At 38.3% G+C, this 16893-nt stretch overlaps 1 protein-coding gene and 1 non-coding gene across 2 annotated transcripts; both read right to left on the reverse strand.

Annotated features, from left to right (window-relative positions):
* Nucleotides 1-11529: 11529 nt before the first annotated feature.
* Nucleotides 11530-11637, reverse strand: LOC148568067 (small nucleolar RNA R71). Its single transcript, XR_015881710.1, has one exon. It is a non-coding gene; the product is annotated as a small nucleolar RNA R71 (small nucleolar RNA).
* Nucleotides 11638-14489: 2852 nt separating this feature from the next.
* LOC148568068 (uncharacterized) lies at nucleotides 14490-15089 on the reverse strand. The gene has a single exon (XM_088483371.1). The coding sequence runs from the start codon at nucleotides 15087-15089 to the stop codon at nucleotides 14490-14492; it is 600 nt and encodes a 199-aa protein (XP_088339497.1).
* Nucleotides 15090-16893: the final 1804 nt, after the last annotated feature.

The following is a 16893-nucleotide window of genomic DNA, read 5'->3' on the forward strand; positions in this document are numbered from 1 at the left end:
GAGCTTCTCTCTCTAGAAAACTAACTAAAGGCTCATCATAACTAATCTAAGTTTTCCCCCCTTGTCCAATCTTCAATTCTGCATGAAATAGTCCCTGGAATCATTAGATTTAGGCCTGGAAAGCCCAGAAATCGCCCCCAGCATTTTCAATTTAATGAGGTCAAGTGCAAGCTATGACGCGTACGCATGGGTCACGCGTACGCATCGCTTGGCAATTTACTTCCCACACGTACACGTCATGTCACACGTACGCGTAGCTTGGCGACCTTGTCTCCACGCGTGTGCGTCTGTCACGCATGCGCGTCCATGAATGCACTCCAAATCCTTGATTTTTCATGAATTTCCCACTTTTCATTCTTTTCTCTTCACTCCTTTGATCCATTCCTAGACTTTTCAACTTGAATTCACTAACAAACACATCAAGGCATCTAGTGGAATCAAAGGTGAATCAAATTAAGGGAGAATTTCAAAACCATGCTATTTTATTGAATAAATGTGAGAAAAGTTGATAAAATTCCCTAAAAACAACACAAGATAAACCACAAAATTGGGGTTTATCTGCGTTGTACGTGAAAAATATCATGTACTACATAAAAGTGTAATTGTGCGTATGCATGCCTAATACGCACGCATGATTGCTTAAAATCATTTTGTTGTGCGTACGCATGATAGCCCGCATACAACATTGATGCCTTCACATCCTACGTTAATGTCTTCTACGTACCACGTTGAACTGGGGGTCAGGCGTATGCGTGGGTCATACATACGCATGATTATGCATTTTTCGCCACTTGTGCGTACACATGGGAGATGCATACACACGACCTCCATTTTGGTGTTGTACGCCAGCACTCTCACGTTGTACATGGAAGTGCCTAATGCCCCTAGGAAGGCATAATTGGTTGGCGTGGTATGCTTGTCCTCCCACGTTGTACATGAAGCTCTCTGTTTGGTCCAGAGAGGTTTCTGTTGGCTTTTCTATTCTTGCTCAAAGTGATTCTTGGCCTTCCTTTTCTTCAATCTTCACCAATTTTCTTCTAAATTCTCTTGTAATCAATGAATGCACACTAAATCAAAGTATTGCTCAATTAATCATGAAATCACTGCTTATCTTGTAATAACTCTTAGTTTACTAATTGGAATTCTAAGAGAAAAACACTAAAGATGCACACGCATCATTAGCCTTGTTTGATCCTGAAATAGAAAGAACTTTAAATCATATTAGGCAAGCTCGGCGCCGGTTAGTATTTGTGCATAGTGAATGGAATTCTCTTTATGAGGAACCCGATTCACTGTCGCCCTCTAACCGTGATTCACATTCTTCTTTTCATAAGGGAACCTTGTATTTTTCTGTTGGAAGGTCTGAAGTTTCTGTGAGTGACTTAAGTGACAAAAACATGGCAGCACCACAGAGGATCACTCTGAATAAATCGAGGGTTCCCGACATCACTTTGCAACCGCTACAAGTTCGTTATCGAGATTTGGATGCAAATTTCGAACGTAAGAGTGGGTTAATCAACTTGCTTCCTAAGTATCATGGGTTTCCGGGTGAAGATTCACTTGATGAATGGACTTTTGCTAGTAAAGAATTCACAATAAATTCTCATTGCAAGTATAGTTTCTAAACCAACAAAGAATCCTTTCATGCAAATAAAATTGTTTGTCACAAGTAATAAACCTCTAAAAGTAATAACTGAAGTATTCAAACCTCGGGTCATCTCTCAAGGAATTGCAGGGAAGTGTAGTTTATTATTGGTTGTGGAAAGTTATCTTTTTGGGTTTTTTGAAATAAGGAACAAGGAAATAAAATGGCAGGAAATTAAATTAATAACTAAGAAAGCTCATGGCAAGGTATGAGAATTAGAAGTCCTATCCTAGCTATCCTTATCAATTGTGACATCAATTGTCCATTGCTCCCACTTAGTTAACCTCTAACAATGAAGGAAAGTTAAGTGGATGAATCAATTTGATTCCTCAAGTCCTAGTCAACTCCTAAGGAAAGACTAGCTTTAGAGGGATCCAAATCAACTAGTAACTTTCAATTATCAATTAACAAAGGAGTTTGATAACTCAACAGTCTCTAATTACTCAACCAAGCCAAAAGGAAGGAAATCTACACTAAAATCCAACCAAGCATTTTATCAAACACTTGGAAGGCACATCATAAAAGTATAGAAAAGCAATAAGAGATAATAAAATCCAAACAACAAATTGCAAGCATCAATAACACAAATAATCATAAATATAAAATGCCTCAAATTGCATTAATAAGAAATTAAATATAACATGGAGTTCATAAACCAAATTGGAGAATAAATAAAGCAACAAGAGAAGATAGATAAACTAAAGGACTAGAACAAATAAGAGTAGAAGAGAAACTAAATTTAAATAGAGTAGAAATCTAAAATTGAAAATAGCTAAACCTAAGATTCTTAAAACCTAGAGAGAGGAGAGAGCTTCTCTCTCTAGAAAACTACATCTAAAACTGAGAAATTATCTAAATGAAAAGTTGTCTCCTTGATTCCTTCACTCTGTAATCTCTAATAAGTGTTTTAGGGCTTGAAACTGGGCCAAAAATAGCCCAGAAATCGCCCCCAGTATTTTCTGATACGTACAACACATGGCTCTGTCATGCGTACGCGTCGCCCACGCGTACGCGTCACTAAACTTTTGCAAGGTCACGCATACGCGTGATACACGCGTGCACGTTGTCTTACTACATGGCATCTTTGGAAAATTGCATATCATTTTGAAGCCCTGGATGTTAGCTTTCCAACATAACTAAAACCGCCTCATTTGGACCTATGTAGCTCAAGTTATGATCGATTTAGTACAAAGAGGTTAGGCTTGACAGCTTAGCAATTCCTTCAATTTCTTGTATTCCTTCCACTTTTGCATGCTTCCTTTCCATCCTCTAAGCCATTCCTGCCCTATAAACCCTGAGAACACTTAACACACATATCACGGTATCGAATGGTAATAAGAGAGGATTAAAATTAGCAAATTTAAGGCCAAAGAAGCATGTTTTCAATCATAGCTCAAAATTAGGAAGGAAAATGTAAAACATGCAAATTATATGAATAAGTGTGAGTTTAGTGGATAAAATCTACTCAATTAAGCACAAGTTAAACCCTAAAAATATATCAATCTCCCCACACTTAAACATTAGCACGCCCTCATGCTAAACTCAAGAGAAACTATAAAAGAGTGAAGAGGAATGGTAAGACTTATTAAATGTAACCTATCTATATGAATGAAACTACATACAAAAAATGATTCTACCTACTTGGTTAAAAGTAAACAAATTCCCCAAGACAAACATAAACTGGATTCCACTAATTCAAATCATGAAATAAGGTACAACTACACTTGCAGAAGAAGATAGCTCATGAAAGCCGGGAACAAGGAATCGAGCATCGAACCATCAATTCTCTACTAACCCTGCTTTCTAAGACTTGCTCTTCTTCTACCAATCAACAGAAATTTAATGAACAAATACACAAATCAAGGGGTCTTTTAAGGGTTGTAATGGGGTCAAGGTCAAGGTAGGATTGTATTTGGTCAAGTGAGCTAAAATCTGAATCCTTAATTAACCTAAACTTCTCACCTAACTTAGGACAATGCATGTAATCATAATATAAAGCCTAACTACCCACTAACTATGTTTTTCCACATATTCATGCATCCTAATTTCGACTACAGTACATATGCATTACTTTCACCATTTACTTTGGGGCATTTTGTCCCTTTTTTTATTTTTTTATTTTTCTTTTCTTTTCTTTTGTTTTCCTCAATGCATATGATTAAATTATTGAATGCAATAATATGTGCTCAACTATTATTTTACACATTTTCACAGGAATATGCAACACCCAATTCTCAAACCAGATGTTTCCAAACCCAACTTCCCCACACTTAATTCATGAACACTCTCACTAGTCTAAGCTAACCAAGGATTCAAATTAAGGACATTATTGTTTTACGCTTAGAGTTAATGATGTGCCAAAGTAAAGAATAAATGGGATAAGTAGGCTCAACATTGGTTTACAAAGGATAATGAAAAGGTTAAGGTCATATGGGTATGTAAGCTCAGTGAAACAAGGCCTCAATCATATAAGTGCATGCATACATCAAACAATGGAAATATAGAATTAAGCAAGACAAAGATCACAATTTTAGAGAGAACAACACACACCAAAAATAAAATATTGGTTGATAAAATGCAACCAATCAAATAGGCTCAAAATCTCACTAGTTTTGTGTGTTCAAGCTCTTAACCGACGGGCAGAAAATTGCCGATTAAGAATTTAGTGTAGAAATAACATTGTAAGTATAGTTCTTAACTGACGCAAATTCTGCTTATCAATTTAAATAGAATTGTCACAAATTGAGAATAAAATACTGGGAGTAGGATTCCCAGGTCATCTCCCAACGAGTTGACAAAAGAGTGCAATTTATTGGTCAGGAGTTTTCCGAGAAATTTTAGAGTTGGAGAACAGAAAAATAAATGATTATAAATTAAAGCAATAAAAGTTAACAAGAGAGTTTATATAATTAAAATAAAAAGCCTTGACTGGGAGAAGATTAATTGGAAGTTCTATCCTTGTTAAATTTTGCCAAGTGTAATAGTAAGAGGTTGTGGTTCTACTTAGTTATCCCTTACCTGATAAAGGAAAGTCAAGTAACTATCCAACTCTGAATCCCAAGTCCTAATCCTCTCCTAAGGATGGATTAGAGTTAGAGACTAGAGAGCCAGCCAACAACTTCTAATTAAAATTACAACTTAAGTATTCCAACTCAAGGGTCTCCTATTAATCAACTCCCAAATCAAGTTAGGAGTCTACTCCATTGACATGAATACCACTTTCATAGACATATAAAGAGAATAAAAAGAAGACATGATAAATTAAATAAAATAATAACTGAAAATTAATTAAAGGTAAAAATAGTTCTATGCATTAATGAATTCCAAAATCAAATATATCCATATGTAACTCTGAACAGGGTAAATGGGAGATAAAAAGAGTAAGGAAATAAGAAAGCAAACTGTAATGATAAAGACTTCAACGGAGGTAGTAACTCTTCTCAATATCCAATCCAAAAACATAAAACTAGAAGTCTATGAATATGAAGAATAAGAACCCTAGAGGAAGTGAAATTTTCTCTCTAAGATTCAAAACTAAAACTAAAACTAAGTGAATGAGAATGTTGAGTCTCTACTTGTCTCCTGGCTCTAGTCTGTGTTTCTAGGCCGAGAACTGGGTCCAAAACCAGCCCAAAATCGCCCCCAGCGTCTTCTATAATTTCTGCACGTGACACACGTCACGCGTACATGTCAGTCGCGCGCACGCGTCGATGGTCTTCTTCACGTGTCACGCGTACGCGTCAGGTACGCGCACGCGTCGCAGTAGAATGCACCAAGTCACGCGCATGCACGAACCATGCATGCGCGTCGATCCTCACTGGTTAGCTCCTTAGTTTCTTGTGTTCCTTCCATTTCTGCAAGCTTCCTTTCCATCATCTAAGCCATTCATGCCCTATAAAGCCTGAAAACACTTAACACATAGATCACGGCATCGAATGGTATAAAGGGAAATTAAAGATTGGTAATTTAAAGCCTTAGGAAGCAAGTTTTCAATCATATAATAAAATTGGGAAGGAATTGTAAAATCATGCAAATTGTATAAATAAGCATGCAAAGAGTTGATAAAAACCACTCCATTTAGCACAAGATAAACCATAAAATAGTGGTTTATCAATCTCCCCACACTTAAACATTAGCATGTCTTCATGCTAAGCTCAAGGAGATTAAAAGAATGAATGTGGGAAAGTAAGACTCATGCAATGCAACCTATGTACATGAATGTAACTATATGCTAAGATGTTTCTACCTACTTGGTTAAAATAAACAAGTTCTCTAAGACAAACAAAAATCAGATTCCACTGATTCAAATCACACAATAAAAGACAAGTAGACTTGTAAGAAGATAGCTCATGAAAGTCGGGAACATAGAGTCAAGCATTGAACCCTGACTGGAAGTGTATATGCACTCTAATCACTTAGGTGTCTAGGGTTAATCCACTCTAATATTCTCTAGTCATGCTTTCTAAAACTTTGTTCTTCATCTAACCAATCAACAAATATCCAGCGTACAAATGCAAACATCATGAGGTCTTTTTACGGTTGTAATGGGGCTAAGGTAAGGGTGAGGATATATGTATGGCCAAGTGAGCTGTAAATTGAATCTTTGACTAGCCTAAGTTCTCACCTAACACACACACACACTCTATATAATTCTAAAATTATACCTAGCTACCCATAATCTCATTATTGTATATTTCACATACTCATGTATCAAATTTTCTTCAATTTCATCACATATGCATTGATCTTTTTATTGGACTTAATATTGGGTTAATTTTATCCCCTATTTATTTATTTATTTATTTATTTATTTATATTGTATATATAATTTTTTTCTCGTTTTTTTAATAATTTTTTTTATTATAAAAGCATGGTATATCAATGCATGTGGTTTTCATAATTTTACATGAGTAGCACCCAAATTCTCAAATTTGTTGTCAATAAAAATAATACACATTCCCATCAACCAAAGTTCCCACATTTCCCCACACTTGATTGACATACAATCTCTATCTTAAGCTAACCAAAGATTCAACTGGGGTAATTAATTGTTTTTCCGCTTAAGGCTAGTGATGTGGTAATATAAAGAACAAATGGGGATTGAAAAGGCTCAAGGTGGCAAACAAAGGTGAATGGAATGGTAGGCTATTTGGGATAAGTGAGCTGATATCAAATGATGGCCTCAATCACATGTATGTGTGAATATACACTAAACAATGGACATATAGAATGGAACAAAGCACATATTGTAATCATAGAGGAGCAAACACACAAGAATAAAATCATGGTTAAATAATGTAATCATATAATTAAGCTCAAAATCTCACAGGTTGTGTGTTCTTAGGTATAAACCATGTTCCAAATTACAATTTTCAAACAAGTTTAACACAATTTTTCAGTTTGAATTAGTGAAATGCTCAAAAAATAGGGTCTTGAAAAGAAACTCATTATTTCAACCAAGCAGAACATACATGCAAGCAATTATTATCATGCAATCTATCCTATCTAACAAAATAAAAAATAATATATTGGTGTTAAGAGAGAAAGATTACCTCCGGAAGTCAGGTATTGACATCCCCATACTTAAGGCTTGGCACGGTATTCTAGTTAAACCGGTATGTCTGGCACTTGAAAGAGGCCTCTTGATAGGCGTCCCATCCCTCTGGGCTAGGTGGAAGACCCAATACTCGCTGAATGGCCCCTTCGGAGATGGGTACTTGCTTCTGACGAACAAAAATGGACTACAGGGTAGGCGAGTGGAAATCGGAGTAGAATTCGACTACCCATGATAAATTGGCCTCCCATGGCTATCTTCTCAAGATTCTCCACTGTCTTCTTTCAATGCGTGGCTCCACAAAATCAATAAAGTGTGTTGGAAGAATGAGTAAGTGCTCATTGTTGTAGTTTCTCTCAGCCAGGATGGGAACATCTGCTCAGAGTAACGGTTAGTGAACCGTGCAGAGTCCTTAGCAGGTTATGCCTTTTCCGCCTCATCAACTTTGATTGGCCGCTTTACCCGCTTCGTGGGTGGCTTAACACTTGTAATGGGTTGTGCTTTAGCCACAGTCCTTTTAGTACCTTTCCTTGCCGGTGTCTTGTCAATAGCCTTCTCTTTTCCTTTCTTGGTACCTATCCTAAGGAAGAAAGAAAGAGGAAGAATGTTAAATATAGATAACTAATGATTGGAAGGAAGAAATTCTAAGTGATAATGAATGCCAAAGAAAATATAATAGCTTAAATACATAGTAGCTACAACATGTAGGTAAGACATCAATTAGGATCATAAAAGCAATTCATAACAATTAGATGTAAGAGGGTTTATGGCATGCAAGTAAGAAGCATCAGAAGCATAATTCAAGCATCATATATTGAATGTGCCAAATTAAAGAGCACTAGTATGATGACAATTGTGAATGATAAGCCCAATACATGTGGAAAGCAAGTGTTGTGAAAAAGATGCATTAAAGCAGTAAGAATAGAATAGAAAAGAATTCAAAATGCCATATTGGCTTTTTCAGAAACACTTGGTGTTCAAGTTAAAAAAGGAATTAAAATAAGTAATCCAAGTGTATATGAGATACATAATAAAATGTCAATTGTCAAATTACTCCTCATAATATCCACAAGTTCAAATAAAATAGAGTAAGACCCAAATAAAGCTCCAACACCAACATAAAAATGCATGAAAAAGGAATGAAAAAGAAACCATAAATAACTATACTAAAATGAAATTGAGAAGAAAGAAAAATAATTAAATGTAATAATTAAATGAAGAATGAAATAGTAGAGGAGAGGAAGAAAAGAAACCTGATGAAGAAGATGAAAAAGGAAAGAAGGAAGTAGAAAGTAAGAAATAAGAAGAGGGAAGAAGAAAGAAGGGGGAAAGAAGAAAGAATTAGGATTGAGAGAGATTTAGGATTTGGGAGGGGAAAATTAAAATCTGGGCGGCGTACTGGTTTAAGTGAGGCAGCGCAGGTGACGCGCACGCGGACACCACGCGTACGCGTGGGATGCGCACAAATGACATCGACATGTAAGCGTCAAGCACGCGTACGCGTGCCCCTTGTTGTGCCAATTGTGCGAGACCAGCCACGTGTATGCACAACTCTCTATTCGCATAGCCTAGTAACCAAAATTTGCATATTCGCGTGGATAACCATTAGGGGAAAATGACGCGCACGCGTCAGGGACGCGTATGCGTGATTAAGTTTGTGCCTCTAGCACAGTTCCAGCCCCAAACCATCACAACACTCTGTTCAAACACCCATTTACGCCGATTTCTGGGGTCACGCGTATATGTTCGGGACGCTTACGCATGGGCTTGTTTGCATGCAAAGCATGATTCCAGTGCCACTCCCGCGTAACTCTCTGTTCAAACCCAATGTTTTTCGCATTCACAAGTGTCGCGTGCGCGTCCTCGATGCTTGCGTGTCGAATGCGTTTTTTTTTATTTATGCAGAATGCAAAGGATTATGCAGAATTTATAAAGTAACACTGACAAAAAATAAGATAGAACTAAGAATAAAAAAGAAAGATCGTACCATGGTGGGTTGTCTTCTTCTGTTGGTGGATCCTCCAAGAGGAAGATCTCCAGCTCCTTGTGCTTCCTCTTCTCACCATGATACAGCTTCAAGTGGTGGCCATTGACTTTGATGAATTTGGAACTTGAAGGATGACTCATGATAAACCACTATTTTATGGTTTATCTTGTGCTAAATTGAGTGGTTTTCATCAAGTCCTTGCCCACTTATTCATACAAATTGCATGGTTTTATAATTCCTTCCTAGTTTTGTTTTATGGTTCAAAACTTGCTTCCTAAGCCTTAATTTGTGTATTTTAGTCTCCCTATATACCATTCAATGCCGTGATCTGTGCGTTCAGTGTTTTCAGGCCTTATAGGGCAGGAATGGCGTAGAGGATGGAGAGGAAGCTTGCAAAAATGGAAAGAGCACAAAAAATAAAGGAGACAACTAGCGAGCATCGACGCGCATAAATGGCTCACGCGTGCACGCAATCTGGAGATTTTACAGTGACGCTTGCGCGTACCTAACGCGTATGCGTGGATTGAAGTTCTGCTAGACGACGCGTGCGTGTGCTTGACGCGTACGTGTGAGACGCGAAGATGACCAGGGACGCGTATGCGTGACTGACGCGTACGCGTGACATGCGTGATCTGCAAAAATAACAGAAAATGCTGGGGGCAATTTTGGGCCGAGTTTTGACCCAGTTTCTGGCCCAGAAACACAGACTAGAGTCAGGGAACGAGCAGAGACTCAACAGAGATTCTCATTAGCGTAGTTTTAGTTTTAGATCTGAATCTAGAGAGAGAATTACTCTTCCTCTAGGTTTTCTTTTACATTCACATATTCTTAGTTTTATGCTTTTGCTTTGGATATTGAAGAGTCATTACCTCCGTTGAAGATATTATTCTAGTTTGTTTTCCTATTCCCTTATTATTCCATATTCTTAATTCTTGTTTAGAGTTACAATTGGATTGTTTTTAGAATTTATTAATGCAAGCAGTATTTTTCCATTTAAATTTTATTATTTGTTTAATTGCTTCCAATTAATTTGATTATCATGTCTCTTTTCTATTCCCTACTCCCAACAACGAAGATGGTATCCATGTTGATGCAGTAGACTCCCAACTTGGAATGGAGGTTGATTAAGAGGAGACACTTGAGTTGGAATGCTCAAGTGATTAGTTAAATTGGACATTGTTGGCTAATTCTTTTTTTACTAACCCTAGACATTCCCAAGGGAGAGGTCTAGGATTTGCGAATAAGAGTTAGCTCAATCACTTGACACCTCTTTATACTACACTTGAGAGAATTCCAACAAGGATAGAACTTCTATTTAATCATTCCCCCAGTCAAGTCGTTTTAATTATAATGTATAACTCTCTTTTAATTTTCATTGCAGTAGTTTACAATTATTTATTTCTTGTTATTCAACTCTCAAAAATCTCTCGAAAAACTCCTGATTAATAAGATAACACCCTTTTTGTCAACTCGTTCGGAGACGACCTGGGACTCATACTCCCAATATTTTTATTCTAATTTTGTGACAACCTTTCTAAATTGATGAGCGGATTTTTGCTGGTTAAGGACTATACTCGCAATGTATTTCTATATTGATTTCTTAATTGGCTGATTTACTCCTCGAATCAATTTTTGGCGCCGTTGCCGGGGAATTGCAATTATGTGCTAAATTATTAATTAGTGTACATATTTTTAATTTTTGCATATTTTTATTTTATTTTATTACCATGAGCTGTATGTTTCTTTCATTGAATGACACGTTCACTCCCTGATCCAAGCTTAGCCGCATTTGATCCTGAAATTGAAAGAACTCTTTCATGTATTAGGCGAGCTCGACGTAGGCTACCCTCTAAGGGTGGTGAAGTGATTATTATCAATTCACCAGTCTCATCAGAGGGTGAATCTGAAGCACCATTTGAGGAAGAAACAAGCTCCGTCTCTACTAATTCGGTTGATTTAGGCGCAGGTAATATGGCGGAACCTAGGAGGATCACTCTCCAGGAGGCAGGAGCCCCAGAGTTTACTCTGTAATCGTACGAAGTGCGTCATCCAAATCTGGCTGAAGATTTTGAACTGAAGACTGCATTAATCAACTTTATGCCCAAGTTTCATGGCTTACCTGCTCAGGAGCCTATCAACCACCTAAGGGATTTCCAGACAGCATGTTCTTCTGTTAGGCATTATGGTGCAGATGAAACTTCTATTTTGCTGACCGCCTTCCCGTTTTCTCTCGAAGGAAAGGTGAGGGAGTGGTACTACACTCAACCTGAAGCGACCGTTACTAACTGGGATACGCTCAGGCGAGAATTCCTGAAAAAATACTTTCCAGCTGAAGTTACAGATAGACTGAGAAAAGAGATCTCTTGCATTATTCAAGGCGAATTGGAGACTCTTTATGAGTACTGGGAGCGCTTCAAGAATCTTCTGGACGCATGCCCCCATCACATGATTCACAAGTTAGTGTTGATCAGCTACTTCACTCAAGGCATGAAGCCTCGGGATAAGACTACATTAGATGGTGCTAGTAATGGTTCTCTGAAAAAGTACAAGACCGTAGATGAAGCGTGGCAACTAATCAGCGACCTAGCTGAGTCCACTAGAAATCACAGGCACAGGAACAACCACTCAAAGGCTGTTGCAGAGGTTTTCTCTAGTATCAAGACTTCTGCTCTTACACAGAGTATATGTGAGATGACCAACCTACTGAAGTAAATACAGCAAAATCAACAACAACCTCAGCCTCCCTCACCACAACAAAGTCAACAGCTAGTTCCTTAGAGAGTATGCAAAATATGTGCTGATTATAGTCATTACACTGATGAGTGTCTGCAGCTCCAACAAGAGGACAACACCATAGCAGCCACTCACAATTTTTATGACCGCCCAAATCAAGGGTACAATCAACAAGGCAGCAATTACAACCAAGGTGTAAACTACAACAAAGGTTGGCAAGACAACTCCAACCAGGGATGGAGAGACCATTCCAACCAGGGATGGAGGGATAATTCCAACCAAGGTTGGAGGGACAACCACAACAGTGGAGGCATAGACAACAATGGAAATCAGAGGTGGAATAACAACAACAGACAACAGAACCAAAACCAGCCTTACAGAGCACCTTACCAAAGGCAGTCCCAAGCACCTCAGAACAACCAACAGCAGGCCCCTTAGATCACTTACCCTTCTTCTTCTTCTCATGATGAAATGCTTCAGTCTATTGAGCAAAGACAAAAGGCCATGTAGAAGCTCTTGCCTCACAGATTGGATCGGTGAATACTTTAATAATTAGCCTTCAAGCTCCAATGGAATTCCTTCTCAACCCTTACCCAACCCCAAGGGTGGCATCAATGCCATAACTTTGAGGTCCGGAACCACACTGCAAGAGTGGAATCAGGAGGAGCCAGGCCCACCAGAACACGCCCCAGTTGAAGACATAGTTGAAGTGGAAGATGCTGAAGAGGAAGAGGAAGTACAAGACTTGGTTAAAGAAGAAGTAGCACAGCCAAGGAATGGAGCACCAAAAGATGCATAAGCTGCAAGTGGCGCCATTCCTATCCCATTTCCACACCTTGCACGGAAGTCCAGAAAGCAGATGGAACTTGATCCCAAAATGGTAGAAATCTTCAAAAAGGTTGAGGTAACTGTTCCCCTTTTTGATGTTATTCAACAAGTACCTAAATATGCAAAGTTTCTGAAGGATTTATGCATACATAAAGATAAAATTAATGAATTAGAAATATTCCTTTAGGTAGTTCTATATCTGCTTTAATGGGAGGTATAACTGAAAAATGTAGTGATCCAGGTCCATGCATGGTTAACTATACCATTGGGGTGTAATATTTTCTGACTGCATGTGTGATTTAGGAATGTGCGTGAGTATTATGCCATTGTCTATATATGATGCTTTGAGGCTCCTTCCCTTAAAAAGGTTGGCAGCTCGTTTTATTTTAGCAATAAAAGCATCATCATAATGGTTGGAATTGCTGAAGATGTGCTGGTAAGCATTAAGGGGCTCACATTTCCTGTTGACTTCTATATCTTGGAAATGCCCCCTAATGACTCAGGAAGACCATCATCAATCCTGCTTGGAAGATCATTCCTGAAGACTTCAAAGTTCAAGCTGGATGCCTTCTCAGGAACTTACTCCTTTGAGATAGATGGCAGAGCAGTGAGTTTCAGTTTAAATGAAGCTATGAAGCACCCTCTGGAAGATTATTCCATCTTCCAGTGCGACATCATTGATGAAACTGTAGCTGCTGTTCACCAAGAAGAAGTAGAAGAGAAGTACATGGCGTAAGGTCCAAGTGTGGGGACACCCTCTGAACACAATGAGAACGCTTTGCCATTATCACTAACTCCAGATGATCCAGAGCCCAGCCATGAGCAGATAGTGGAATTAAAGCCCCTTCCACCCCACCTCAAGTATGCTTACCTTGAAGATAATCAGAAGCTCCCAGTTATCATTGCAAGGGAACTCAGTTCCCAACAAGAGGAGCAACTGCTCAGTGTGCTAAGAAGACACAAGAAAGCAATTGGGTGGAGCCTGGCGGATATAGTAGGCATCAGCCCTCAAGTTTGTGAGCACAGAATATTCTTAGAAGAAGGAACAAGACCTGTCCGTCAGCCCCAAAGAAGACTGAATCCCACCATCTTAGAAGTTGTCAAGAAAGAAGTGACCTGGCTACAAGAAGCAGACATCATTTACCCCATCTCAGACAGTGAATGAGTCAGTCGAGTACAAGTAGTGCCCAAAAGATCTGGAGTCACAACAGTAAAGAATGAGCATGGAGAGCTCTTGATGTAACGATCCAACTCCCAGTATGCCATGGTCATACAAGAAGCTAAGTGTTACTAACTTATCCTTCCTAATTATTAACTATTATTTAATATATGAGCATGTTCCTTGTTAGAACGATGCCAATTTTTATTAGTAATCTTTTTTTTTTATATCGTTGCGGATAACAAGGTAAACTATACAAGCATACATTGAGGGCAATAAAAGGAAGCATAGGAAAATATAGAAATATAACAGATAATATACATCATGTACACTATAACAAAACATGTTGTGTTTACACAAGATCAAGTCAGTTTACATCCTCGTCATCCTACATAGCTAATATATACACGACACTCCCAGGGCCTAGCCCATACAAAAAGCCGCTAAACTAGCGCCCAGGCTAGCCTAACCACAGTATAGCTCCTAGCTCTCGGGTGTACTAACACAAGTAAGAGACTAACTAATAGATAATGTCAGACTAGAGTGTCATCAAAAGAATGCCCCTTCTGCTATCAAACTATATCTACACGTGGCCGTTCGGAGAATCGCCGTGAGGCTCGTCCATCTCCTCATCCTGCTCTATCTCTATCTCTGGATCCTCCTCCTCCTCATCGTCCACAGCTACAGCTATACCTTCAGATCCACCAGAAACACTGCTATCACTATGTACAAAACCTTTCGCGAGCACAGGTCCGTTCGCGTATATAGGGGCTACCACACCGTCCGGTAGTGCTGGCTCATCAGGCTGTGGAAAGTCAGGGATCGGCTCAGGGGGAAAGTCCCACTCTGGTGGTATCACAGGTACGTAGTCACCAGCTAACTCGGGCTCATCAGGAATGATAGGCTCAGGTTCTACCTCATTCAAAGGTTGAGCTGGTATAGGGTGCTCAGGATCATCAGGAAAATGATGTACAGGTGCGACAGGATGTAACCAGGATGAAGGAAAGTCGTAAGGAGCATCGGGGTCAAAATGCGGGCTAGACAGAAGATGTTGAAAAGCTTGATTTGGTAACGCATATCGTCTAATATGAGGCTCCAATCCCATGATGAAGTAACTATGATGTATCGGATCCTCGAGGACATAGCGGTCCTCAAACTCATAGAATATCACGCCCGTCTCCATCTGAAGGGGAGGAAGGGAGAGAAGGGGTAAGAACTGGGGAGTCCTTAGTAGGGTCGGGGTTGTTAGTTACATTCATTTATTCGATCTCGATTAGTAGATGGGTAATAAAATACAGTAAAGTAGTAAACAGAAGTTAAAAATAGATGGAAAAACAAAGAACAGAACACAAGCAGGAGAATACAAGAAGATAAAGCATAGACATAGCACTCAAACAAACAAACATAAAGAAATAGATCACACACAAGAAAGAATGCAACAAAGAATGATGCGCAGAAAAGAATGATGCATGTCTAGTCCAAGTGCAGGTAATGAGCTCATTTGTCGGTTTCTACCCGCTCCAGACGTAACCCAGCATTACCAGCTGGATATGGCTTTCCTGTTGGCAATACCCTTGTATACAGAAAATAACCCCTCTGCCACCACAGGGTCCACTGCACGCATGAAATAACACATCTGCCACTGCAGGGATGTATGCCAAAACACCTTCTGTATACAGGAAATAACCCCTCTGCCACTACAGAAATGGAACAGGTGGTCACGGTACTCTGTAGCAGGAAATAACCCCTCTGCCTTACAGAAATAAAATATGGATCTGTACCGCAGGAAAGCGTTTCTCAGTTGTCGCACCATTATCTATCTGACTGCCATAATGCAGCAGATGAACATATAGATATCTCTAAGGTTGCCTTAATGCAACAAATGACCTCTCAATAGGTCCTCTGCTCTTTATCATATTACTCTTTTTACTTTGTCTCTTTATTCTGCTCTGGTTATTCTTTTCTCTGCGCTTCTTTACTTTATTCTTCTTTCTCTGTTTAACGTATGTATTTAAAGCTTATGTAAATTTCGGTATGATTAGTTAGCCTGCCCCAAGTATAGGTTCATTAAGTCTATACTGAAACAGTTTAACTTTTCATATAATACCAAACCCTAGTCACAACTCAAGGACTAACTATGTTGCCCTAGTTTGTTCGCTAGTCTCTGTCTGTTTTTCTGTCATTAAAACTTTACAGGCTTTTTCATCGATTTTTATCTTTTCTTTAACTTTTTAACTTTTATTTATCTTTGCCTCACTAACATGTTCTTACCACTCCCTAAGCGTTTTATGAAGGTAATTATGAGATTCTGCGCTTAAAGTTGTCTTTCTAAAGCTTTTACAGAAAACTGCCTTTTCCACATTATTTTATTATTTTTATTAAAATATTATTTTTAATTAAATATTATTATTTAATATTTTATTATTATTTATTATTTTATTATTAATTTTTCGAAAATTACCTTACCTTTTACTTTTAACCTTTAAAATTTACTTTTTACCACCCGTAACTTTTAATATTTCTACTTTAACCACCCTAACTTTTAGAAATTACCAAATAACCCCTTAAACACCAAAATTTTTACTTCCTTGCCCTTTTAAGGATCTAAAACCTGTTCTTCATTGTTCTTCATCACACTCAAAGTGTTCTTCATGTTCTTCATAAATTCTTCAGATTCTTTCTCTATTTTTACCCGTTTTTCAGTCTTTTCAGCAACCGATTTTTACCATAATTCACAATAAATTAGCAGCCACTAAAACTCCATCTTCTCTACATGATTTAAACAAAAATTGAACCTCAATTTAAGCCTAGGGTTTCGTTTTTCCAGCTGCTCCAAGAACATGAACTTTAAAGCTTGAATTTCATCAAATTTCATCAAAATTTCACCAAATTTTCACCAAGAATCAATCATATATGCAACCAATTTTTAGCACAGCCAATAATACAACATTCACACAACTCAAACACAAATAATCAAGATTAATTTT

The sequence above is a fragment of the Arachis ipaensis genome, chromosome B4 (assembly GCF_059453495.1).
Source record: "Arachis ipaensis isolate K30076 ecotype BB chromosome B4, ASM5945349v1, whole genome shotgun sequence".
NCBI lineage: Eukaryota > Viridiplantae > Streptophyta > Magnoliopsida > Fabales > Fabaceae > Arachis > Arachis ipaensis.

Coding starts and splice junctions, on each gene's coding strand:
- LOC148568068 (XM_088483371.1), bottom strand. CDS start 15,089: ATGGAGACGGGCGTGATATTCTATGAGTTTGAGGACCGCTATGTCCTC.